The sequence below is a fragment of the Trachypithecus francoisi genome, unplaced genomic scaffold (genome assembly GCF_009764315.1).
Source record: "Trachypithecus francoisi isolate TF-2019V2 unplaced genomic scaffold, Tfra_2.0 Lachesis_group5, whole genome shotgun sequence".
NCBI lineage: Eukaryota > Metazoa > Chordata > Mammalia > Primates > Cercopithecidae > Trachypithecus > Trachypithecus francoisi.
The window spans coordinates 26004693-26030908 of record NW_022681470.1 but is presented as its reverse complement, the minus strand read 5'-3'; the positions used below and the strand labels follow the sequence as shown (position 1 = coordinate 26030908).

At 34.6% G+C, this 26216-nt stretch overlaps 1 protein-coding gene across 4 annotated transcripts in view; it reads left to right on the top strand.

Annotated features, from left to right (window-relative positions):
• Nucleotides 1-26216, top strand: part of NME7 (NME/NM23 family member 7) — a 235379-nt gene that overhangs the window by 100672 nt on the left and 108491 nt on the right. For all 4 annotated transcript variants that reach the window (XM_033198961.1, XM_033198963.1, XM_033198959.1 and 1 more), the window contains 3 exons: nt 13594-13658; nt 15108-15176; nt 19498-19599. In XM_033198961.1, coding sequence (XP_033054852.1) covers nt 13594-13658; nt 15108-15176; nt 19498-19599 — 236 coding nt within the window. The remainder of the gene's footprint in view (nt 1-13593; nt 13659-15107; nt 15177-19497; nt 19600-26216) is intronic.

The window sequence follows — 26216 nt, the reverse complement described above, 5'->3', positions numbered from 1 at the left end:
AATCTGCAAGATGATAAGTTGACAACCTAACATCATACCTCAAGGAACTAGAGAAAGAACAAACTAAACCCAGAGCTAGCAGAAGAAAAGAAACAACAAAGATCAGAGCAGATCTAAATGAATTTGAAACAACAGCAACAACAACAACAACAATACCAAAGACCAATGACACAAAAAGTTGGTTTTTCATAAAGATAAACAAAGTTGATAGACCATTAGCTAGATTAACCAGGAGAGGTTAAAGTAAGCTCAATTAGAAATGAAACTGGAGACGTTACAGCCAACCCCACAGAAATACAAAAAATCATTTGAGACCACTGTGAACACCTCTATGCACACAAACTAAAAAATCTAGAGGAAATGGATAAATTCCAGGAAACATAAACACTCCTAGATTAAGTCAGGAAGAAACAGAAACCCTGAACAGACCAAGAACAAGCAGTGAGATTGAATCACTAATCAAAACAATTGCCAAGCCGGAAAAAAAAAAAAAAAAAAAAAAAAAGCCCAGGGCCAGATGGTTTCACAACTGAATCCTACCAGACATTCAGAGAAGAACTGGGACCAATCCTACTGAAACTATTCCAAAAGATTAAGAAGGAGGGATCCTCCCTAACTCATTCTATGAAGCCAGTATCACTCTGATACCACAACCAGGAAAGGACATAAGAAAAAAAGAAAACTACAGACCAATATCCCTAATGAACATAGATGCAAAAATCCTGAACAAAATACTAGCTAATTCAAGCAGCACGTCAAAAAGATAATATACCATGACCAAGTTTCATTTCAGGGATGCGGGGATGGTTTAAAATATGCAAGTCAATAAATAGGATACATCCGATAAAAGGAATTAAAAAGAAAAACTATATGATCATCTGAATAGATGAAGAAAAAGCATTTCATAAAATCCAGCATCCCTGTATAAAAAATCTCAACAAACAGGTATAAAAGGGACTTTACCTGAAACTAATAAAAGCCATATATGACAGACCTATAGCTAACATCATAATACATGGGGAAAAGTTGAAAGTATTCCCCTTGAGAACTGGAACAAGACAAGGATGCCACTTTCACCACTTCTATTCAGCATAGTGCTGGAAGTCCTAACCAAAGCAATCAGGCAAGAATAAGAAACAAAGGGCATCCAAATTGAAAAAGAAGACGTCAAGCTATTGCTGTTCATGAGTGATATGATTGTATTCCTAGAAAACCCTAAATACTCCTCCAAAAGACTCCTGGATTTGATAAATGAATTCTGTTGTCTCAGGTCACAAAATCAATGTACACAAATCAGTAGCAGTGCTATACACCAACAATGACCACGCTGAGAATCAAATCAATAACTCAATCCTTTTCACAACAGCTGGAAAAAAATAAATGACCTAGGAATATATTTAACCAAGGAAGTAAAAGATCTCTACAAGGAGAACTAGAAAACACTGCTGATAGAAATCACAGATGACACAAACAAATGGAAACACATCCCATGCTCGTGGATTGGAAGAATCAGTATCATGAAAATGACCATACTACCCAAAGCAATCCACTGATTCAGTGCAATTCCTATCAAAATACCAACATCATTTTTCACAGAATTAGAAAAAACAATTCTAAAATTCATATAAAACTAGAAAAAGAACCTGAGTAGCCAAAACAATCCTATGCAAAAAACAAATAAACAAAAAACAGACGTGGAGGCATCACATTACCAGATGTTAAATTATGCCACAAGGCTGTAGTTACAAAAACATCATAGTGCTGGTGTAAAAGTAGGCACATAGACCAGTGGAACAGAACAGAGAACTCAGAAATAAAGCCAAATACTTAAAACCAACTGATCTTCGACAAAGCAGAGAGAAACACGTTGAGGAAAGGACACCTTATTTAATAAATGATGCTGGGAAAACTGGGTAACCACATGTAGAAGAATGAAACTGGATGCTTATCCCTTGCCTTATACAGAAATCATCTCAAGATGGTTCAAAGATGTAAATCTAAGACATGAAACTATAAAAATTCTAGAAGATAACCTAGGAAAACCTATTCTGGACTTTGGCTTAGGCAAATAATTCATGAATAGGACCCCAAAAGCAATTGCAACTAAAATAAAAATAAATAAATGGGACCTAATTAAATAAAAGAAACTTGTGTAGATTAAAAGAAATAACTATCAGAATAAATAGACAACCCACAGAGTGGGAGAAAATATTTGCAAACTATGCATCTAACAAAGGACTAATATCTAGAATCTACAATGAACTCAAGCACATCAACAAGAAAAAAAATCCCATCAAAACGTGGGCAAATAACATGAATAGACATTTCTCAAAAGAGGATATAAAAATGGTAAAGAAGCATATGAAAAATGCTAAACATTACTGATCATCAGGAATATGCAAATTAAAAGTACAATGAGATACTGCATTACTCCTGCAAAAATAGCCATTATTAAAAAGTCAAAAAATAGTAGATGTTGGCATAGATGTGGTGAAAAGGGAACACCTATACACTGCTGGTAGGAATTAATAGTAGTAATTTAGTACAAACTCTATGAAAAACAATATGGAGATTTCTTAAAGAAGTAAAAGTAAATCTATCATTTGATTCACCAATCCCACTACTCAGTATCTACCCAAAGGAAAATAATTATATTAAAGACACTCGCACACATGTGTTTATTGCAACACAATTCACAGTTGCAAACATATGCAACCAGCCTAAGTGTCCATCAACCAATGAGTGGATAAAGAAAATGTGATATATATATCCCATGGAATACTACTCAGCCATAAAAATAATGAAATAATGTTTTTTGCAGTAACTTGGATGGAGCTGGAATACATTATTCTAAGTGAAGTACTCAGGAATGGAAAAACTAAAAAACATATGTTCTCACTTATAAGTGGTAACCAAGATATGGGTATGCAAAGGCATACAGAATTATTTGGTGGACTTTGGAGACTCAGAAGAGGGAGGGTTGGGGGTGGTGGTGAGGAATTAAAAAACTACATATTGGGTACAATGTACATTACTTGGATGACAGGTGCACTAAAATCTCAGACTTCACCACTATATAATTCATTCATGTGACCAAAACCACTTGTACCCCAAAAACTATTGAAATAAAAAAATTTTAAAAATTGAGATTTTCATATAATGAGAATAGCCCCTACATAACAACGTTCATGAAAATCTCCTAGAAACATGGAGTTGGCTTCTAACGGGACATGTACTTACTCCAACCACATAGGGACTGGCCTCTTAAGATTAGGAAGCAGCTCACTCTGCCTAAAGCTGGCAGTACCCTATGCTGTAGAAACTTAGTTGTACTTTGTGATTGTGTGGTTAACTTGTTTTCTGTATTAACCTGGCTTTGACTTTAGACTTCATATGATCTATTTCCCCAATCTTTTTTTCTTTTCTTTTTTTTTTTTTTTTGAGATGGAGTCTCGCTGTGTCATCCAGGCTGGAGTGCAGTGACACGATCTCGGCTCACTGCAAGCTCTGCCTGCTGGGTTCACGCCATTCTCCTGCCTCAGCCTCCCGAGTAGCTGGGACTACAGGCGCCCGCCACCGTGCCTGGCTAATTTTTTGTATTTTTAGTAGAGACGGGGTTTCACTGTTGTCTCGATCTCCTAACCTTGTGCTCTGCCCTCCTCGGCCTCCCAAAGTGCTGGGATTACAGGCGTGAGCCACTGCACCTGGCCTATTTACCCAGTCTTACACAGTTTTCGGTTTTCAGCCTATCTACTCAGTACCCTACTTTATTTTGTTTTTCTTAGACTATCCTTGTTTTAAACCTGTGATCTTATTTCAACCAAGGTTTAGCTGTTCTTAGCTTCCTTTGCATGCTTCGCCTGTCTTTGTCTTCACAGTGAGGAGGAACCCTTGACTACCGTTTTCTGGAAATCTTCATTCCCGCAGGTCTTCTCTGCTGTCCCTATGATGGTATGGAGCCTATTTTTACTATTTTCTATTCACTTAATTGCATCTTGATGAATTTCAGTACACAAAGTCACCATATTGTGGGTATATCTACAAAGCTGTTGTTATACTGGACCAGATGCAGTGACTCACACCTATAATCCTAGCACTTTGGGAGACTGAGGTGGCAAGATCACTTCAGGCCAGGAGTTTGATACCAGTCTGGGCAACATAGTGAGACCCTGTCTCCACAAATAATGTTTAATAATTAGCTGGGCATGGTAGCACATGCCTGTAGTCCTAGCTGCTTGGGAGGGTGAGGTAGGAGAATAACTTAAGCCCAGGAGTTGAAGTCCAGCTTCAGTAACATAGTAAGACCCCACATCTAAAAAAAAAAAAGTACAAATAAAATAAATAAAGTTATTTTGTTGGTTACTCTTTTTACTACCTTGTAAGGAATGTACAGCTTGTTCTTGTTAGGAAATTGGCTTTAAGGAAAAATGTGAATTTCAGATTTGGGTATATGGTGTTAGTGGAGGATCAGAAATCTATTGGATGAATTAAATCTGTCTTTTAAAAGCCTACTTTCTACTAATGTGGGTTTTATGATCAACTGATGGATTAAATTTGAGATTCATTAAGACCTAAGTGCCTTACTGGTTCTCAATTTAACAATTCTGTGGAAGCCAAACTGTTATTTATTTTGATTTGTTTTTACTTTTTTTGAGACACAGTCTCACTCTATCACCCAGGCTGGATTGCAGTTGTGCCATCTCAGCTCACTGCAATCTTGGCCTCCTGAGCCCTAGTGATCCTCCCACCTCAGCCTCCGGAGTATCTGGGACTGCAGGCACCCACCATCATGCCCAGCTAATTTTTTTCTTTCATATTCTTTGTAGACATGAGGTTTTACCATGTTGCCCAGGATGGTCTGGAATCCAGACTCTCGTCTGCAATTGGTTTAATATAATTCTACAATATTTTTCGTTATTGCAAGGCAGAAAACCATAGACATTGGTAGCTTCAACCATCTGAGTGTTTCCATTAAACATTACAGAAAGATTATCAGTGAAGTGGTATTGCCTAGTAACATATTGCTCTCTAGGAGACAGAAAGCTTTTCCACCTGGTTTTTATGCCTAAGGTTATTTGTTATGCATGTTTGCCAAGATTAGTATTAAATTCCTTCTGTTGAATTTAGTAACACTTGTGATTTCTTTTATACATTAGCATTGAACATTAAACTCTCATAATCTCTAGTTTTTTTATTTGGCTTTACACTAATTATATTTTAAAGATACACTAGGTCTATTTTTTAATTAAAATGGCTTTGAGTTTTATTTTACTAGATTTAAATTTTAAAGGAAATCATATCCTTCCAATTTGATTTAAATTGGTTATGGTTATTAATATTAAACGGGTCTATTTCAGGCATCAGTTTTATTAGTTCATGTACTCTTGGCTACATCATAATTAAAATTTTTCTTTCAGTTTCTTTCCAAAATAAATTGCAAGATTTCCTTGTTGACATTTTTTCATTTTTAAAACTCCTTTCATTTTATTTCCCACCACTCCTATTTGTTATAAGGATTGTGAAGCAAAGCATACAGGTAATAAATAGTGAATTGTCTTGTGTAACAGCCTGGCCGCTTCATTAAATTTCAGTTTTGTAAGTTGTTTTGCTCACCAAAGTGTCCTTTTCATTGATTCTCATACTCGTGCATAGGGTTTTGTTGTCATCTGTATCTTGCTGTTACATCCAGTAAGTTTAACATTCATGGTAGCGATATTTTTCAAGTGTTTCCACAGTGTAAGGGGATCATTGGCTGCAAGATTGCTGTGAGGTATACTATAGATGATAGATACTATGATTTTCTGTTTATTTGTTTTATTTTTGTTGTTGTTCTGAGACAGAATCATGTTCTGTCACCCAGGCTGGAGGACAGTGGCATAATCTTGGCTCACTGTAAGCTCTGTCTCCTGGGTTCAAGCGATTCTTGTGCCTCAGCCTCCCAAGTAGCTGGGATTACAGGCATACGGCACCATTTCTGGCTAATTTTTGTATTTTTAGTAGAGATAGGGTTTCTCAGTGTTGGCCAGGCTGATCTTGAACTCCGAACCTCAAGTGATCACCCACTTTGTCCTCCCAAAGTGCTGGGATTACAGGCATGAGCTACCGCACTCAGCCCAGTAGATATTGTGGTATCAAGGGAAAATATTGATGCCAGGAAAGACTTTAAGATCAGAATAAGTTATTTTCACAAGAAATATTTTTGATATAGATACATGTGGTAAAATAAAACTATTAGATTATTAACTATGAAAACCAATTTTGTTAGAATTTTGAAGAATACTGTGCATCTACTTTTTAACAACTCAATTTTGTTTTGTTTTGTTTTGTTTTGAAACGGAGTCTCGCTCGGTCGCCCAGGCTGGAGTGCAGTAGTGCAATCTTGGCTCAATGAAAGCTCCGCCTCCCGGGTTGACGCCATCCTCCTGCCTCAGCCTCCCGAGTAGCTGGGACTACAGGCGCCCACCAACACTCCCGGCTAATTTTTTGTATTTTGTTTAGTAGAGACAGGGTTTCACCATGTTAGCCAGGGTGGTCTCAATCTCCTGATTTCATCATCCTCCCACCTCGGCCTCCCAAAGTGCTGGAATTATAGGCATGAGCCACTGCACCCGCCCAACAACTTAAGTTTTAATAATGTTCTCTCTATAAAGCAGTTTCCTAGAACTATTAATAAATAATAAAGTGATCTTTTTTCCTCCTTTTTCTGTAAGGAGAATGGTAAGATGGAAAGAAATCTTAGTCTGAATAATCAGTAAATTAAATTAAGTGATTATCCTCTGAACAATTAAGAATTTGCTAGATATACATTCTATATCTATCTCTGTTAAAGATTTTATAGTATATATTCAGAAGATCAAAAAAGATGTTACATAGCTATATATATACATAGATATATATATACACATATGTATTTTTTGCATATACATAAATTGTTTAGTTATTTGAGATATATATATATGCCAACTAAATATTTTGATTATTTATTTTATTATAACATAATCTTAGGCTCTAGGGTAAGCAAAACTGGGTTTAAAATTCAGTTATATCACTTACTAGCTATTAAGCGATATTGTTTAATCCTTGAGTATAGATACTCAACATCTATAACATGAAGATTATAATATTACTTTACTCATAGGCATTGTCTTAGTTAATTTGAGCTGCTACAATATAAATACCATAGACTGGATGTCTTAAACAACAGACATGTATTTCCCACAGTTCTCCATAGTAGGAAGTCCAAGATCAGGTCCCACAGGTTCAGTTTCAGGTCAGGGCCCATGGTTTTCTTCATAGATGGCACCTTCTCACTGTGTCTTTACATGGTGAAAGGGGCAAGAGAACTCTCTGGAGCTTCTTTTATAAGGGCAGTAATCCCATTCGCAAGGTCTTTGTTCTTGCTTTCTAATCACCTCTTCCCCACAAAGGCCCTACCTTCATCACATTGGGAGTTAGGATCTTAATTTCAGAGGATCACAAACATTCAGTCCATAGCAGCGTTGTGAGGATTACGTGTAATAATATGTGACTAGCTTACACAATGTATAGATGAGAAAAGACTGTTTCCCCAAATTTGTGTTATCCTTTCATTGTGTAGACTTCCTTTTGGGAAGTAACTCTTTTTTCTTAGAGACTTTTATTTCCTAACTTTACTGAGTTTGTTGAAAAGTTACCTCTCTTGAATTGCTTTTGCACCTTTGTAAAAAATCAGTTGGACATATTTGTGTGGTTCTATTTTGGGTTTTTTTGTTCTGTTCCATTGATCTCTATCACTGACAATGCTACACCATCTTTTGTTTATTGTAGTTACATAATAAATCATGATATTGAGTAAACTAGTTACCCCTCATTTTTCTTTTTTGAAATTGTTTTAGTTATCCTAGTTCCTTTATCTTATCATGTAATTTTAGAATAATCTTATCTATTGCTACAAAAAACTTGCTGGCATTTTGATAACAATTTTGTTAAACTTATTTATCAATTTAGAGAGAATTGACATCTTTATTGTGTTAAGTATTCCATGAATACTATATGCTCTTTATTTAGCTCTTTCATCCAGCGTTTTATAGTTTTCATACATAAGTTCTATACCTTTTTGGTTAGATTCACACCCAATTTTATTTCCTTTTTGATTATAAATGCTATTATATTTTTAGTTTTAGTGTTCAAGTATTTATTGCTAGTGTGTAGAAATACAACTGATCTAATATGTTTACCTTGTATCTTTCAACCTTGCTGAAATAAATAATTAGTTCTAGAATTTCTTTAGGCTATTTGGAATTTTCTGTATAGACAGTCATATAATATGCAAATAGAAACAGTTATATTTCTGCCTTTCTTGTCTGTATACTTTTTATCTCCTTTTCTTGTCTTGTTGCACTGACTTGAATTTTCCAGCACCATATTGAATCAGAGCAATGAGAATGGACATTCTTGCCTTGTTTACTGTCTTGCATGGAAAGTATTCAGTCTTTCACTATTATGTTAGTTGTAGGTTTCTGTAGATGCTGTTTATGAAGATGGGGAAGTTGTCCTCTATTCTTATTTTTTTCTTACCATTTTATTTATGAGTGTTGTATTTTTTCAAATTTTTTTCTGTATCAATATATGCAGTTATATATCTATCTATAGATAGATATGTCATCAACATATATTGATATGTTTGTGTGATTTTTCTTCCTTAGCCTGTTAATATATTGGTTGATAGTTTGAATAGTGTACCAGGCTTTCATACCTGAAATTAACCTCTCTTGGTCATAGTGTATAATTCTTTGTATATATTGCTAAATTTATAAAATTTAAAATGTATTGGAAATTATAAAATTTCTAAAATTTTAACATTTTGGAAATAATTTCTATGTTTAGCCAGATACAGTGGTATGTGCCTGTAATCCCAGATATTTGGGAGGCTGAAGCAGGAATATTGTTTGAGCCTAGGAGTTCAAGGCCTGCATGGTCAACATAGTAAGACCCTTTCTCAAATTAAGTAAATAAATTATTGTTTTAAAATTTTTTAAAAATTATTTTTATATTTATATTTGTAAGGGCTATTGGAGTGTAGTTTTATTTTTTTGTACTGTCTTCATATGATTTCAATATCAGAATAATACTAGTTTTATAAAGTGAATTGGGAATTATCCTATGTATACAATTTTGAATTGCACTAACATTGTACTTTGAATTTTTTTCTATGCAATTAAATAATACTTGAAAATCTGATTTTTAATGTCTGAGTAATAAGTTAGTTGTAGGAACTTACTCTTCTTTATCTAACTTTTTCCTGTTTTTTATTATTTAGAACTTAAAATTTTTTTATTACTAATGATTCTGCGGTGGGCATCTTCCTGTATATCATGTGAACTTGTCCTATTTATTCTTAGAATTTGTAATAGATATAGTTTATAGACTTCTTTTCATATTGATTAAAACATAGCATTTAATATTTAGATTAGATTAAATTTCATGTTTAGATTAGGGTTAATATGTAATCATGTTTTTTTTTATTATCATAAATGAGACCCTTTTATGGATCTGCAAGACCAAAACTGATTTCATACTTAATTGCCTTTTTTAATGTGTTGTCATTTGCACTGATGGTGCAAAAGCAATAATGAGTAAAACTGCTACTGCCTTAGAATGAGTCAAGGCAGTGGCACCAAACTGTCCTAGTAGTTATTGTATTTTAACCATCATGCATCTGCAGAAAAAAAAAAAAAAAAGCCATACTTAGTTAAGAATATCTTAGATGCAGTAAAAATAATTTTATTACTTTTTGATCCTCATATATAGGTCTTTTTAATACTCTGTGTGAAGTAAATGAAGTACACATAATGCTCCATGTAATGGTTTTAAGGAAGAGCATTTGTGAGTAATCCTGTTCACAATTGTTTGCGCTGTCAGCTCAATTAGATGCTTTTTCTTTTATGGAATACCATTTTTACTCGAAAGAATGACTGACAGACAAATTATGCTCATTCAGACTTGCGTAGTTGGCAGGCATTGTCTTTCAAATTAAGTAAGCCTATCATATCAAAGAAAACAACTGACAATAGCTATTGCCAAAGATAAAATCCAAGTGAAGATAAACTACAAAGGAAAACTAAACTTAGAACCTTGGAAAACTATATTCACCACTTTCAGTTTGACAACTTCCGAATACATTGTATAACGGAATAGAAAGACTCTTCTGATGAAATTGGTGATGATATTAGCAAATTTTTAATTGATTTTTGATGTATAATGAAATGAATCAGCATGCGGAAAATCTGCATAACTCAGTGAGCTGGTATTTGCCAAATGATTAACATGTGATGTTGAAAATCATGTCTGAGTCATATCATAGTTTCATTCAAAGTACATACAAGATAGACCAGTGGATTTTAATGTAACAGGGTAAAAAAAAGTTTATTGATAAAGGTTTTAGATTATACATTGCAACAAACTTTTAAGAAACTATCACTTATCAAGTAAAGGAGAATATACACAGTTATTGTAAAAAGATTATTAAAATATTCCACCATTTTCCAACTAAATATACTCCAACCAAAACAACATATGGCAACAGATTGAAAGCTGAAGTAAATGTGAGAGTCCAGCTGCCTTTTATTAAGTGAGACATTAACGAGATTTTTTTAAAAATGTAAAACGATATCTGTCTTCTCACTAATTAAAAAAATATACTATAATCTCTTCCTGGCCTTTTGGCTTAGATCAAATTAAAAAAAAAAACTATCATATTTTTCCTCACAAAATGCTATTTATGTTAACATTTAAAGGATTTTTATTATATTTAAATTAAATATTTTAAAAGCTTTTTAAAATTAATATTGTAATAAATATGGATAGAGATAACCTATATAAAGGTTAAGAAACTGCCACTTGTCGGCTGGGCATGGTGGCTCACGCCTTGTAATCCCAGCACTTTGGGAGGCCGAGGCGGGCAGATCATGAGGTCAGGAGATACAGACCATCCTGGCTAACACAGTGAAACCTCGTCTCTACTAAAAATACAAAAAATTGGCCGGGCGTGGTGGTGGGCGCCTGTAGTCCCAGCTACTCGGGAAGCTGAGGCAGGAGAATGGCGTGAACCTGGGAGGTGGAGCTTGCAGTGAGCCAAGATTGTACCACTGCACTCCAGTCTGGGTGACAGAGCAAGACTCCGTCTCAAAAAAAAAAAAAAAGAAAAGAAACTACCACTTGTCAAGTAAGGGAGAATAAACACACTTTAACTTATGTTATAGTAAATATTGATAGAGGTAACCTATATAAAGGTCTTCAGTACTATCTAAAAGCTAAAGGGTCTATATGACCGAAACGTTTGAGAACTTCTGGCCTACAGGATAAAATCCAAACCTCTGTATAGTCCTTCTATCATGGCTTCTCCCACCTCTCCTCCCTTCTCTTCTGTCTCATTTCCTTTCCACTCTATTATTCAGTAAGATGAAGATACTTTTATTCCAGAAGAACTGTGGTGTTTACATCTCCAGACCTTTGCTTAATGCTCCTTTTGCCTTGAATGTGTATTCTTCTCCAAGTCTTTATATAAAGTACTGTCTCCAAATGCCTCTTGGCATCATTTCAGTTCTAACCTCTCTGCACCTCTTATTCTATCTTTATAATTCTATCTATTGGTATGCAATCCCATGTCACTGATTTGGTGCAGGGAGATTATTTTACTCATTCAGCCACTGGATATGCTGCATCCTCAAGATCTGATTAGTTTCCTTCTCTATAAATGCTATATAGTATGCTTTGGGTTTCTATGTCCAAAATAATTCAGTGTCTTTCCCCTTATTAATTTGGTTTCATCATTACTTGTTTTCTTCTTAAAGGTGCTGTCATTCTTCCATTCACTTGGATTCAAAATGTTGAAATCATCTTGTACCCTTCTTTCATCTTCATACTCTGTATCCAGTTTAATCCTATTGCTTCTTGTTTGAAAATATCTTATATTCATTACCTCCTTCTTTCTCTACTGCTGCCATCCATGCATTGAAGTTCAAAATAAGAGAGAAAATATTTAAATATATCTTGGCCTATTTTTTTCCAACCAGCATTCTGAATGATTTCAAAAGCTTTTGCTATTCTTTCCACTACTTCTTCATTTCTTCAGACCAGCTTGCTCATCACTATTGCATTAGTGACCTTCCTAAAATACTACTTTTATTTTGTATTTTCGCATTCAACATTTTTAGTAACTCTTCATTTCTTTTGGCAGTGTTTCTTTTTGAAGGAAAGCTTTTCTCATGGACTCTCAGTGTTGACATAAATTATTTTAACTTTTAGTAATACAACTTAAATATGTCCAAATTAAAACTAAATACAAATTTTTGCACATAAAACTACATAGCTAAAATAATTTGCAAATTCATAGCAAGCAAAACTATACAACAAAATTTAACTTGATAGCATTAATGTGACAGAGGATGTTATTTGCCATATAAACAAGCTTAACGTGAATATAGTACAGACTCTGAGTTAGGCATGAGCCTGTTCTACTGCAGTGACTCAATTAATCCACCACTTTTCTGTCTTCAAGCTTCTGAGAAACCTTTGTTTCTATAGCATGCTATGATATCATTTGACCTTCATTTGGTACAGATGTATCATCTGAGAAACAGATCCTTCTCTATCTTTTTCTCACCCCTCAGCCTGCTACAATTAAAATAGCACTACATGGCTATGGTAGGATAGTAAATACAAATGCACATTCAGACACTAATAGTACATGGTGATTTAGGGTCACTCGGTAAGATCCAGATGATCCAGAATATGGTGTGTGTGTGTGTGTGTGTGTGTGTGTGTGCCTTTGTGCAAGTATGTATAAGAGACGGAGTTTTAGTTGACTTAAAAAAAAGAAACTTAGACTTTTATAGGAAACAAATGGAATCTCAAAGTCAGCCCCATTCCCCCAGAGACTATAGACTCCAATATAAAAATCACTCATCTGTGGGATAAAGACTATATTCCTCATGTTGGTATTTAAGGCCTTTATCGATTTGAATTGAACCTCTTCTCCTTTTTAATTTGTTTTTCTTTTCTGCCTTCTTACTATCGTTCAAATATGCTCACACTTTCCCAGATGTGTGCCTTCTCTCCTGTCCCTGTATAAGCTCATCTGTCCACAGCCTTTAAGGACCATTCATGCTTTTCATTTCCCCTTGAAGCTTTTTCCTATTTCTTCAGTTACAATTTGATTTTTCTCCTTCTTTGCTCTTGTTTGAATTCCTTCTGTATCTTGTACTCTGGCATTTCATTTCTTTGTATTAAATAATGCTGTTTATAATTGTTTGATTTTTATGTTCTCTACATCACTAGACTTCAGGGGCTTTAAAGGCAAAATATTATCTTAAAAGTTTTTTGCATAGTCCTCAGAACCATTGTTGATATTCTTGAAGCATTTACTAAGGAAATCAAATGATTAAATTTAATGCTCAGTATTCGGGATTTAATTTAGTTTCTCTTGCAAAGTGTGTGTGTTTTTTTTAATATAGAGTATAAACAAAAAGTACTTTGCTGTAAAAAATTTGCATTTCTAAGAAACTAAATGTCTTAAAATTTTGTATTTTTGCACTCACTGTCCTTCATTTTCAGGACTGTTGGGAAAGATCCTGATGGCTATCCGAGATGCAGGTTTTGAAATCTCAGCTATGCAGATGGTAGGTACTTTACAATGAACCATAATATTCATGAGGATTTTTTTCAAAAATAGTCATAAAATGCTTTACTTTGAATGTTCCCTGTGTACTCGTGAACCACATTAAAAATAAAAGAGATACTTACTGGACTCAGGAACCTTCCTATAGTCAAAAAATGGTTTTGAAATGATTTTTCCCATATACTATTTTACTGAGAGATGTAATATTCAATGATACACCTAATTTAAGCTTATAAGGTAAGTTTATACAGTTCTGGAAACTTTAGTTGCAAAATAAATAGGGACCAAAAACTGTATTTTGTTCTTATAAACAAAATGTAGAATCAAAGTGAGAAACTGTGATGAGTTTTCTGTCTTCTGTATTCTTAACTAAACAGATAATGAAGGAAGAGAATCCGGGTTATTCTGCAGATTAAATAAAATAATCATTTCTGGTTCAAATTACTAGGTATTTAATAAATGATATCTTCTGTTAGTATTTTGTTGCATTTAACAAAACATATGTGAATGTAGGATAAAACACTGAAATCCAACAGAATTTCCTCCCTATAGTCGTAATGTTGCCTATAAAAATAAATCCTCACAGCTTAAATTATTGTCCATATAGGCAGAAATTTCTCAGTGGGTCTTCAATCCTGGCAACAATAAACAAGCAAAATGGAGGGAAAATAAAATTGGGAATTCTGAGGCTATTTTTTAAAAAAATAAAGTCTTAGTTTTTGAGAACCTTAGAATTTTAACGAAATTTTATTCCTAACTAAATTTAAATTCAGCCTTGATAAGAATAAGTCCTTCTAGACTTACTTTGTAAGCATATTCTTACTCATAATTCTTTTTGAAGAGTAGCAGGAAGTCCACATGACTCTATAAGTGCTTTATCACGAACCAGACTAACTAGGGATTTTTCCGAATGCTTGGGAGGAAAATAGTATTGTTTTCTGTCTCCTCTAAAAGTCTGAACTATTTTTCTTTAGTAATATTTCTTTCTTGTGCCACTAATCTATCAATAGTGCAATTAATATTGCATATAAATCTTCTTTTGTATCAAGAATGAGATTTTATTCAGAGAGAGGTGTAGTGTAGTAAGTAAAAGTATGATCAATGGGGTTAGACTGCTTGAGATAGGATGCCAGTTCGAGGAGGTTGTATGACCCCTCTGAGTCTTAATAGTCTCATCTGTAAGGTGGAGCTATTAATACTACCTATGCAGTAAGGTGGTTGTGAGGGCTAAATGAAATGATGCACGTACAGAACCTAGAATGATGCTGTTATCCATTGTTATTCTTGATGAGCTGATCTTTAATAACATTTTTTCTTCAAAGAGTAATCTATGTAAAGTGTACATTTTAGAGTAAAGAAGATATTACAAGTATTAAGTGCTAAGTGCGGCTCATTTATTTTTCTTTTGTTGGTTGGTTTATGGTTTGTTTTGTTTTATTTTTTGATATAGTTCAATATGGATCGGGTTAATGTTGAAGAATTCTATGAAGTTTATAAAGGAGTAGTGACCGAATATCATGTAAGTATAAAAGTAAATGTAAAACATTTGTACTGTTAAATAAAAAGTATAGGATTCAGTGTTTTGGACTAAGCTCCTATCTAGGTCCCAAGTGGCCAGACTAAAAATCAATACAGAGTCATTCATACTAAAATTGTCAACAACCTAAGTTGTTATCTGACCTTCTGAGAAATCAGGAGAGAGCAAGCCAAATTTCCCAAACAGGCTAATTTCATTTGATATAATAATGAAGTTTTCTCTGCCTTTCATCCATATGACAAAAAGTAACCTGAGGTAACCTGATGTTAACCAGTCAGTTATTTCCACATTACTTTCTTCAAACTATATACCTTTCATATCTCCCAAAATTCATTGCAACCAGCCTGCAGCTTCCTAAACTCAATTCTCTTCTTTCTTCTTCCTGCTCTGTGGAGTCAGACACTAGGTTCATATCCTAAATCCTGTAATTATGTGACCATCGACAATTTATTTACCTTCTTTAAAACTTGATTAACCCATTTATAAAATGGGAATAATACTATTACCCACCTTATGAGATTGTTGTGAGAATTAAATAAATTATGTAAAACAGTCTCATATAATAAAAGTACTCAGTAAATATTACCTGCCATTATTGTTGTTTTTATTATTATTTAGTGTACTTAATTCTTTGGTAGTAGAATCCATGTTGATCATTTACACCTATATTTTCTGCTTTAACATGTACAGTCATAAAAAGATGATAATTCCTATCTCATACTGTTACTGTTATCCACTTATTATATATATTGAGTATCTGCTATATGCCAAATAATCAGTGATGAACAAAAAACATACTGCCTGCATTTATGGAACTTATGCTCTGGGGAGGATAGACATTAAATCAAATGATCCTACACATAGCTACCTAAGGACAGCAGTCAAAAGACTGTCAAGGAAACAAAAAGATTCTTTTTTTGTTTAAAAAATGTGTGACTTAATTAAAAACTAGGGTGACTTAAAAATTCTGAGTCAGTTTTTGAAGTAACATGTTATGCTGTTGACAAAGTTCTTTGTTTAACATGTTTTTTTCCTTTTCATTTTATACATTTTGATCAGCCTTGTATGTCTATTTTCAATGGTATCTGTAATCAACACTGAAAGAGAATGAGTGAGAGAGAGAGACATAAAAATAAAAAAGGGAGGAGGGAGAGAGAGAAAAAGAAGAAAGAAAGAAACAAAGGAAAGAAAGGAGGGAGAGGGAAAAGAAGGAAACAAGGAAGGGAGGGAGAAAAGCAGACAAAATTTACTTTTCTGTTTTTGGGAAACTTGTTCATGCCTTCTGCTCCTCCTGAAAATTTGGCTCTTGACATTTATGTGTAGGCAGTACTTCAATATCATGAGACAGAAAATTGGACTCAATATAATTATCCATAAAAAATCAATTACATATGACCTTTGTGAAATAGCAAAATGACTTTGGGGGATACACTGAGGAACTCTAATGAGTAGAGTTATGAGTACCATATAAATTATGAAATCCTTTTCCTCCTCTTTTTGCTTCTGTAGTTTATATTAGGTAAGATGACTGCTTTTGGATCACTATCCAAATATATTCTGTAATAAATTATTTTACTTTGGTGTTGTGTATGATAAACCCTCCAAAGTCATGAAAATGGCATACATGACCCTACATGGTCTGGCCTCATCTCTTACTGCTTTCCCATAGTCTCACTCAGCTCCTAGCCTCTAAGCTGATCTTCATATATCCCTACTGTACTTCTGCCTCAAAGTCTTTATATCTGTTTTCACTTCTGCCTGAAGTATTCTTTGCTATTCAAGAGGGTGAAACAAAAATATTTTTTGAGTGTTCTAGACACTGTGACAGGCATTTTTCTTTGATCATGTTTTTCATTATACCATTTTATATAGAGAGCTAAGAATCTTAAAACAGTATACTTCTATTTTTCCCCTGTTATTCTGTGTGCTGTTGTTTCCATACATTTTACATCTATATATGCTATAAATCCAACAATGCACTGCTAATATTTTTGCTTTGAACAATTATCTTTGAAAGCAACTAAAAATAGAAAAATTAGCCAGGTGTGGTGGTAGGCGCCTGTAGTCCCAGCTACTTTTGAGGCTGAGGCACAAGAATAGCCTGAACCTGGGAGGCTGAGGTTGCGGTGAGCCAAGATTGCGCCGCCGTGCTCCAGCTGGGCAACAGAGCAAAACTCTGTCTCAAAAAAAAAAAAAAAAGTGAAAAGAAAGAAAAGAAAAAGAAAAAGAAACCTACTAAAAAAAAGCATTTTATGTTTATACTTGACATGTTTACTGTTGCTTTTCATAGATTTATATTTTTGTCTGGTATTTTTTTCCTTCTGCCTAAAGAACTTCCTTTAATATTTCTTATGATGAAATGCTTCTGATGGTGAATTGTCTCAGGTCTTTTTTGTCTTAAAACGTCTTCCTTTTTTCTTCATTTTTGAAAAATATTTTCTCACCTGGGTATAGAATACAGATTTACATTTTTTGGTCATCATTGTTGTCATCCTTATCTTTTTCCCACTGTTATATAATATCCTTCTCCCCCGCACCCCCGCCCAACCCCCTGGCTGCTTAAAAGGCTTTTTGTTTTTGTTTTTACCTAATTTTATTGTGATGCATCCTAGTGTACTTCTGTTTGCATTTATTATCCTTGTGTTCTGTTGGATCTATAGGTTTATGGGTTTCAGCAAATTTGGAAAGATTTTAGCACTTATTTTAAAAAATATATTTTATGTTGATCACTTTCTCTTCTGAGATTCCAATTACACATATAATAGACAGCTTGACATGGTTGCACAGCAGGGCTTTTTTCTTCTTCTTCATTTTTCTTTCTCTCTATGCTTATTTTTGAATAGTTTCTATTGAATGTCTGCAAATTTATTGCTCTTCTGCGATGTCTTATCCTATTCACCCCATTCAGTGTATTTTTAAATTTAGATGTCTTAGATTATATCTCTAGAAGTTCTATTTGGATCTTTTAAATATTTTTTATTTTCTGCTCATCATGTTCATATTTCCTTGTATAATTTGAGAATGTGGAACTTATAATAGCTGTTTTAATATCCTTATGTTATTATGTCACTTAATTGCTGGGTCTATTTATTGAGTTTTCTTCTGGTAATTGTTAGTATTTTCCTACATATTTGCCTGCCTGGTAATTTTTTATTCGATGCTGCATATTGTAAAATTTACAGTGTTACATAGTAGATTTGTAAAGAGTGTTCAATTTTGGCCTGGCACTTAGTTAAATCACTTGGAATCAATTTGAAACTTTTGAGTCTTGCTTTTTATCTTTGTAGGATGGGTATAGGGCATCTTATAATCTAGGGCTAATTTAGGTCAACTACTATGGTGCAGTACCGTTCTGAGGACTCTCCCTGATGCTCCATGTATCATATAAAAAGGCCTTTCGCTCTGACTGGTAGAAACATAAACTCCTCTCAGCTGTGTGCTGTCTCGGAGTTGTTTGGTCTACTTTGCGGCAATTCTTTCCCCAGCCTCAAGTAGTTTCCTCTACACATGTGACAGATTAGTAGCCAAAGACTCATGGGAACTCCTCTGCAGTTCCTGTAGCTTATTCTCTGCATATTCCCCTCATCTCTCCAGTATTCTTCCCTGAAAATAAGAGCTACATTGGCCTCCCCGAAGTCCAATCTTTGTCTTTTCAACTCAGAGAACGTTGGGCTCTGTTATGTTTCCTCTGCCTGGTCTACTGGTCTGGAAACTGCCTCTAGACAGTAAGACAGAGCAATTCTACAGCTCACCTCATCTGTTTCCGTACTTTCAGGGGTCATAGACCTGTGCTGCCCATCACCCACTGTATGAAAACTATTGTTTCATATATTTTGTCTAGTTTCTAGATGTTTAATATGGTAGAATAAATCTGGTCCTATTATTTTCGTGTTGCTAGAATGCGTTATGATTCTTAAAAGGATTTTTAGGATAAAACATTTGAAATTTATATATATATATATATATATATATATATATATATTTAGTAATGTGAATTCAACAACATTGTATTCAAGAAGGCCTTTGCAAGGAAGATTTACTAGAAGATCATTCCAAATAATGAAAGTGTTGGATAATAAAACATTACATTAAAATGTGATAGGAATGGAGAAGAGAGAGCATATATAAAAAATATTCTTCAAGGAAAAATGGACAGAATTTGGGAACTGCTTGATGTGTGGGATATAAGTGGGGAAGAAGTCACAGATGACTTTAAGGACATTAGTGGAACAGTGTCACAATTAAAACAGGAGAGTTAAAAATTGTTAAAATTCTTTTCATTCTTTTATATTAAATTTCATAGGACATGGTGACAGAAATGTATTCTGGCCCTTGCGTAGCAATGGAGATTCAACAGAATAATGCTACAAAGACATTTAGAGAATTTTGTGGACCTGCTGATCCTGTAAGTTATTGTTTAAAATATTAGCCTAGTTTGTGTTATCTATTCACTATTTTAACAGGTTTATAATTTTTCGTTTGTTCCTTTAAGTAAATAATATAAAAGTGAATATAATATACAAAGTTTTAATTCAAAATGGCACTTTACAAAATTCATTTTTACATAACATTCGAAGAAAGATAATTTTTTTTTATTAACTTAGTGACAGTATAGAATAGGCAGAAGCATTTACTATGGCATTTTCTTTTTTTCTTTCTTCTTGCTAAATTGTCCAGGTAAATATGTTTTGCAAGCTTCATAATAGAAAGTATCTAAGGTGCTATATATCCTCTGACATGGGGGGCCATAAAGAAGGCTCTTATAATACAGTGGCAGCATACCAATACATAAGTAAATATGGTCAATGCGACTTATATGAAATTTGGTGTTCACTGGTATACCTTTCAATTTGCTTTGGGTTTTCTTCCTAAAGCAAACTACTTTTTCTTGGACATTTGACAGTGTGTGTGTGTGTGTGTGTGTGTGTGTGTTTGTGTGTGTGTGTGTATAGGTGTGGGGAGGGTGACAAGTAGGAGTACCATTAGAACACTGTGATAAAGCTCTATGCAAATATTAGAAACTGGTTAGGATTGTGGGAAGCATTACTGATTTAAACACTAACCTTTATTTAAATGTACTATTTCCTGTATTTTACTATTATTTATAAGTAGTTTATTGAAGATGAGCAGCCAATTCAATTTAATTTTATTCAGGACATTATTTATTTATTTATTTTTAATTTTTTTTTTTTTTTTTTTTCAGACAGAGTCTCACTCTGTTGCCCAGGCTGGAGTGCAGTGGTGCAATCTCGGCTCACTGCAGCCTCTACCTCCCAGGCTCTAGTGATTCTCCTGCCTCAGCCTTCTGAGTAGCTGGGACTACAGGTGTGTGCCACCATGCCTGGCTAAGTTTTTGTATTTTTAGTAGAGACGGGGTTTCATCCTGTTGGCCAGGCTGGTCTTGAACTCCTAACCTCAGGTAATCAGCCCGTCTCAGCCTCCCAAAGTGTTGAGATTACTGGCATGAGTTGCCGTGCCCGGCCATTTATTGAACACCCTTAGATGTAAGACAATAAATCCACAGCATCTATCAAGAAATCATCTTGTGTGAAAGTGCTGCTAGATTAAGCCCAGTAGGGGAGAACAATACTCCTGTTTTCAGTGTTCTAAAAGTGTGTATATATATATTCATTCAGTAAATGTTCTTTGAATAAATACCTAGAAAAAAATGGGAATCAGCATTCTTTTTTCTTTTTGGGACTCTTCTTTCTATGATCATGAACCTGCTCACTCCCCAGCTCCTCCCCAATGACCCCATCCTTTATCATTCCTTGCTCTGTAAGTGATCTAAAAATCTAAAAGATCTTTTAGAACACTTACAGTGCCACATACAAATAAGGATATTGTTATTTTAGTAAAATTCAAATGTTGGATTGTGTAGCAATGAAGCAGTTAATATGACCTGAAAGTAGTTAAGAAAACTTAAAGGAAGAGAGATATAAACAGGTGTTTGAAAGACAAATTAGGGCACAAAGAGAATGGGAAAAGATCTAAAGCATGTATAAAAACACCAATGAAGGAATTTGCAAACTTACTATGGTATATAGCAAGAATATTTTCTTGACTTCGGTGGGAAATACATAGCTGGAAGCACAAGGAAATACATTTTCTTAGATAGAGGAAATATGGTAGAGAACTCTGGTAGAGATGGGTATGATTTTAGCCTTAGAAGGCAGGATAAAAATTATAATTCTATTTAATTTGAATCCCATATCATAGGAAATTGGAATTCCTTGTATGCAGCTTAATTTTAACTATACTGAATTGTTACTTTGATGCAACTAGATCAAACTAGATTGGAAGAGATTAAAGACAGAGGCTCTAGAAATAGAAAGAGATGGACCTGATGACATCAATAGAGAAAGTTGGGAGGACCTCCTTTATATCTTTTTGAGGAGAAGGAATAGATACTTAAATACTACATATGGTTGTGATAGAGTAATGATTACAGGGTGACTCTGTTGCAGAGGACATTGAGAGAAATTGGTAATGATGCTGTTTATTGAAAATTAATTATAAGAAATTAGGAAGGGATTGATTTTTGGCTAGATGAGTAAAGATAACTCAGTTTTTGCCATTTTTGACATTTTAAATTTCTGATTTCTGTTTGATGGGCAAGAGGGTTTTTTGTACTTTTTTTTAAGGTAAGTAAAACTGTGAGTGATCAGCTTGATCTAACAGGAGTAAATTAAAGAGACAAAAACTGAAACAAAAAAGGAAAGAAATAAGATGATTCATTATTTTGTTCTCTCATTTATTCAATAAATATTTATTGAGCCCATGTCAGTATTTGTGAATACAAAGATGGAAGCCCAGGCTGGGCATGGTGGCACACACCTGTAATCCCAGCATTTTGGGAGGGTAAGGCAGGAGGGTTGCTTGAGGCCAGGAGTTGGAGACCAGCCTGGGCAATATAGTGAGACCCTATTGCTATAAAATTACATATATATATGTGTGTGTGTGTATGCACACATAATTATATATGTATTTTTCTATATTTTTGTTGTATATATTATGTAATAAAGTTGTATATAGTATAAGCCTCAAAGATCTTAGCCTGTGAGTAAACAACTGTAAGTGGCTAATTTCCATGCAGTATGGCAATTGCATTGTTAGATATTTGCAGGTACTGTGGGAATCCAGAATTACAGCACTTAGCCTGGGAATGTGTGAAACAATGGTTTGAATGTGTCCCCCAAAAGTTCATGTGTTGGAAACTTAATCCCCATATGTATATGTTGATGGTATTTGGAAGTGAGGCCTTTGAGAGGTAATAGAATTAGATAAGGTCATCATGGTGAGGCCCCCATGGTGAGACTAATGGCTTTATGAGAAGAGGAAGAGAGACCTGAGCTGACATGCACACTCTTGCCCTATCGCCATGTGATATCATTCATCATGTTATGACACAGTAAGGCCTTCACCAAATGCTAGTGCCATGCTCTCAGACCTTCCAGCCTCCAGAACTTACAGTTATTTCTTACAGAAATAACTTTTAAAAAATATTTTCAAATGCTCTCACCCAGCAGAAATACATTTATTTTCTCCATAAATTGCCAGTCTCAGATATTGTAGCAAAAGAAAATGGACTAAGATATGTGACAAAGGTCAGGGGAAACATGGCTTCTGAGCTGAATTGTAAGGAATTAGAACTTAGCTTAGTGATGAAGGTGGGAAATGATATGGTTAAAGTTTTGAATGCCTAAAACAGCAACACTTTGGGGCTACAGCAAGCTCTTTATTACTGCTGGAACTAATGTTCAGTGCAAGGAATAATAAAGGATGGGGTCATTGGGGAGGAGCTGGGGAGTGAGCAGGTTCATGATCATACAAAGAAGAGTCCTGAAAAGAAAAAAAAATGCTGATTCCCATTTTTTTTCTAGGTATTTATTCAAGGAACATTTACTGAGTGAATAGTATGTGCAAGGCTCACTCCTAGGTCCTGTTGCTAGGGCATAATAAAAGTGACTAGAACATGTTATATTTCCTTAAGGACCTCGTAACCTCATGATAGCTCAATCTTGAAACTCTTTCAGGGCCCTGTCTCATTAAGCATGGATGGCATTACTCTATTATGTTTTTTTGGTTCATTTTAGTTGTTTATAAGTTCCTCATAGCATTATGGAAAGTTGCACCACAGGGATTTTAAAATTTGGAACTGATTTTACATGTAAAATGTTAACAGTGGTTGTCCTTAGGAGGTGGAAATATGATAATGTTTCAGTTCTGCTTTCCTATATTTTGCAAAATTTCTTTGAAGTCTTATATGACTTTTATAATAAGAAAAATGCTTTTTATCTTGAAACCTGAAAGTTAATGAACTTTTGAATGAGGAGGCATATACTTATAAGAACTAATTCTCTTGTGTCTCAGACTCCTGAGTTATATTCTCTTTCCAAGTGGAGATCCAGGGTGTCAGGCAGGACTGTATGCCTTTGATGGGTGTTTTCAAATCAGAAGAAATACTTTAGTAGTTTTAATAAAATATAATGTGTGGACTGATAAGACTGCATTTCTATAATTTATTTAAAATATCTGCTTAAAGCCCTGCAGTGGCTCCCTCTTACCTTCCATAGAAAGGCTTTCAAAGTCCTCCATGAAACAGCCATTCCTACTTCTAGCCTCATTTCTTGCTGCATTTTGTGCCTTTCCTCTGTCCTCTGCATTTGCACTTTACCCTCCACTAATATCAAACTGGGCTGGGCAGGGTGGTTCCACCTGTAAATCCCAGCACTTTGGAAGGCCAAGGCAGGTGATTCACTTGAGGTCAGGAGTTTGAGATTAGCCTGGCCAACATGGCGAAACCCCATCTCCGCTAAAAATATAAAAATTAGCCAGGCATGGTGGCGGGTGCCTGTAATCCTAGCTCCTCAGGAGGCAAAAGCAGGAGAATCGCTTGAACCCGGAAAGTGGAGGTTGCAGTGAGCTGAGATTGCACCACTGCACTCCAACTTGGATGAGAAAGTTACTCTGTCTGTCTAAAAAAAAAAATTATACATATGTATATCAAACTGTTTATTCTTCCTTAATAAACCAGTGTCTTTCTTCATTCTTTCCTCTGTTTCTGTATCCTCTTATTATCTTATTGACAGAGATCCTTCCTCTCTCTCAGCTATTGAAACTTTGCCCAAGCATCTGGGAATTCAATATTGGCCCCACCACCCTCCGATAGAATGGCTACTTCCTCTTTTGTGGCCTCATTTTACCCTATATATATTATGTTTATATCACCTGTTAAATTTTACTGTATTTATTTATTTACCATCTGTCTAATCCCTAAAATTGTGGCCTAAGATAATGTTTAATTCATCTTAGTATTTCTAGCATGTAGCAGAGTACCTAGAATGTGAAAAGCACTTGATAAATAGTTGATGGTGGAACAAATGAATGGAAGAATATGTCTAGAGTCATGTACTGGACAAATGAATGGACTTTTTGAAACAGAATATGGTCCTATTAAAAAACAAAAAAAGAGTCCAGGATTTCCCCCAGACTTTTGAATTTGCCTTGTTTTCACCACTCATATTGTAGTATGGCATGATATGTAAAATATTACAGATCTGTTAAATATATATGTATAAATGTGTATATATGTGTATATATGTATATATTCATATATCTGTATTCATATATACAGATATATGAATATCGAAAATCTATTAAACAGGAAATCTAAGAAGAGGAGAGCATCCACAGCTGAGAACAGCTTAGCGTAAGATGAGGATGGTTCAGACTTGGAAAGAGAACCTCGTTATGGGGTTTTAGAGCCAAGGTGGGGTAAGCATGGTTTCCCTGTAGAAGAAATGGCCTGGCATAGGATGCCTGATCTTATGCACAGAGAGGAGTGCCTGTGATCCTGGGGAGCAGCCTGGCATGGGGAGTCAGAACCTGAGTGAGGTGAAGAGAGCATTCACATGTGGAGGCAGCCCAGTGCCAGATGGCCATTGATACAGAAGGGAGATCTGGCCTGGTATGTCAGAGCCTGATTGGCATGACCAAGACATCTGGGTGAGAGGCATCGTCTGGGTGCCTGCGTGAGATGAGAAGAGCATCTTCATGGGGAATAGGTGATGACAGATATGGAAGATTGGTTATATGTGGTAGAATTGATCAAATAACTAAATAAATTAAAGACAGTAGGAGCCGGATTTCTCTCAGAGGAGAGATACACAAATACAGAAAATGAGACAACTGCAATGAATTTTGTGTTCGAATTGGAATTGGAGATATGATATGAAGTCATGGCTTTCAATATACACAGATTAAATGTAGAAATAAAAGATATAAATGTGTGTATGTGTACATACTCAGAAAAATACATCTATATATATGTATGCAAGTGTTCCCATACACATATTCCATAGCAAAGAACATACCTAGTTTCCAGATCTTGACCTCTAAATAGCATTCTTCACTCTAGAAAATGAAGATCCTCAGAGAAATGAAATGGCAAATTCCAGAACTGGGGGAAGGAAAATACAATATGATCTTGGAAAATCTTATTATGCCAGAGTAATGGTGACAGGTCAATAGGACACAGAAGCCAACTTGAAGGGGTTCCACTACTTGAATCGAAACCAATTTTAGCATCAAAGTAAATAATGATAGCAACACATTATAATCTGTTCACTGTTACTAAAATAGGAAATCAAGAATTTAGACAAATAGTAATTAATTAATTAACCGAAATTTTGTTTAAAATAGGATATACATAGTTTCAAAATCCCTTCCCACAAAAGATTTACTAATTACAATAAAACCCCTTAATATTATAGTTAATAATGTTAACATAGGCTGGCAGACAGTAAGAAATATTTAAAAAAAGTGATCAAAATAAATATTATAGATTGGAGGAAAATCAAATCATGTACCACAAGATAGGATGAAATAAAAAGAATATAATATTATTTGTTATATTTAGAAATATGAAGGTCATATTTATCTTTAGAAATAATCTTTAGAAATATGAAGGTCACAAAGTTGAAGAAAGACTGAGGAACTGTCTGGGACTGAAAAACACTG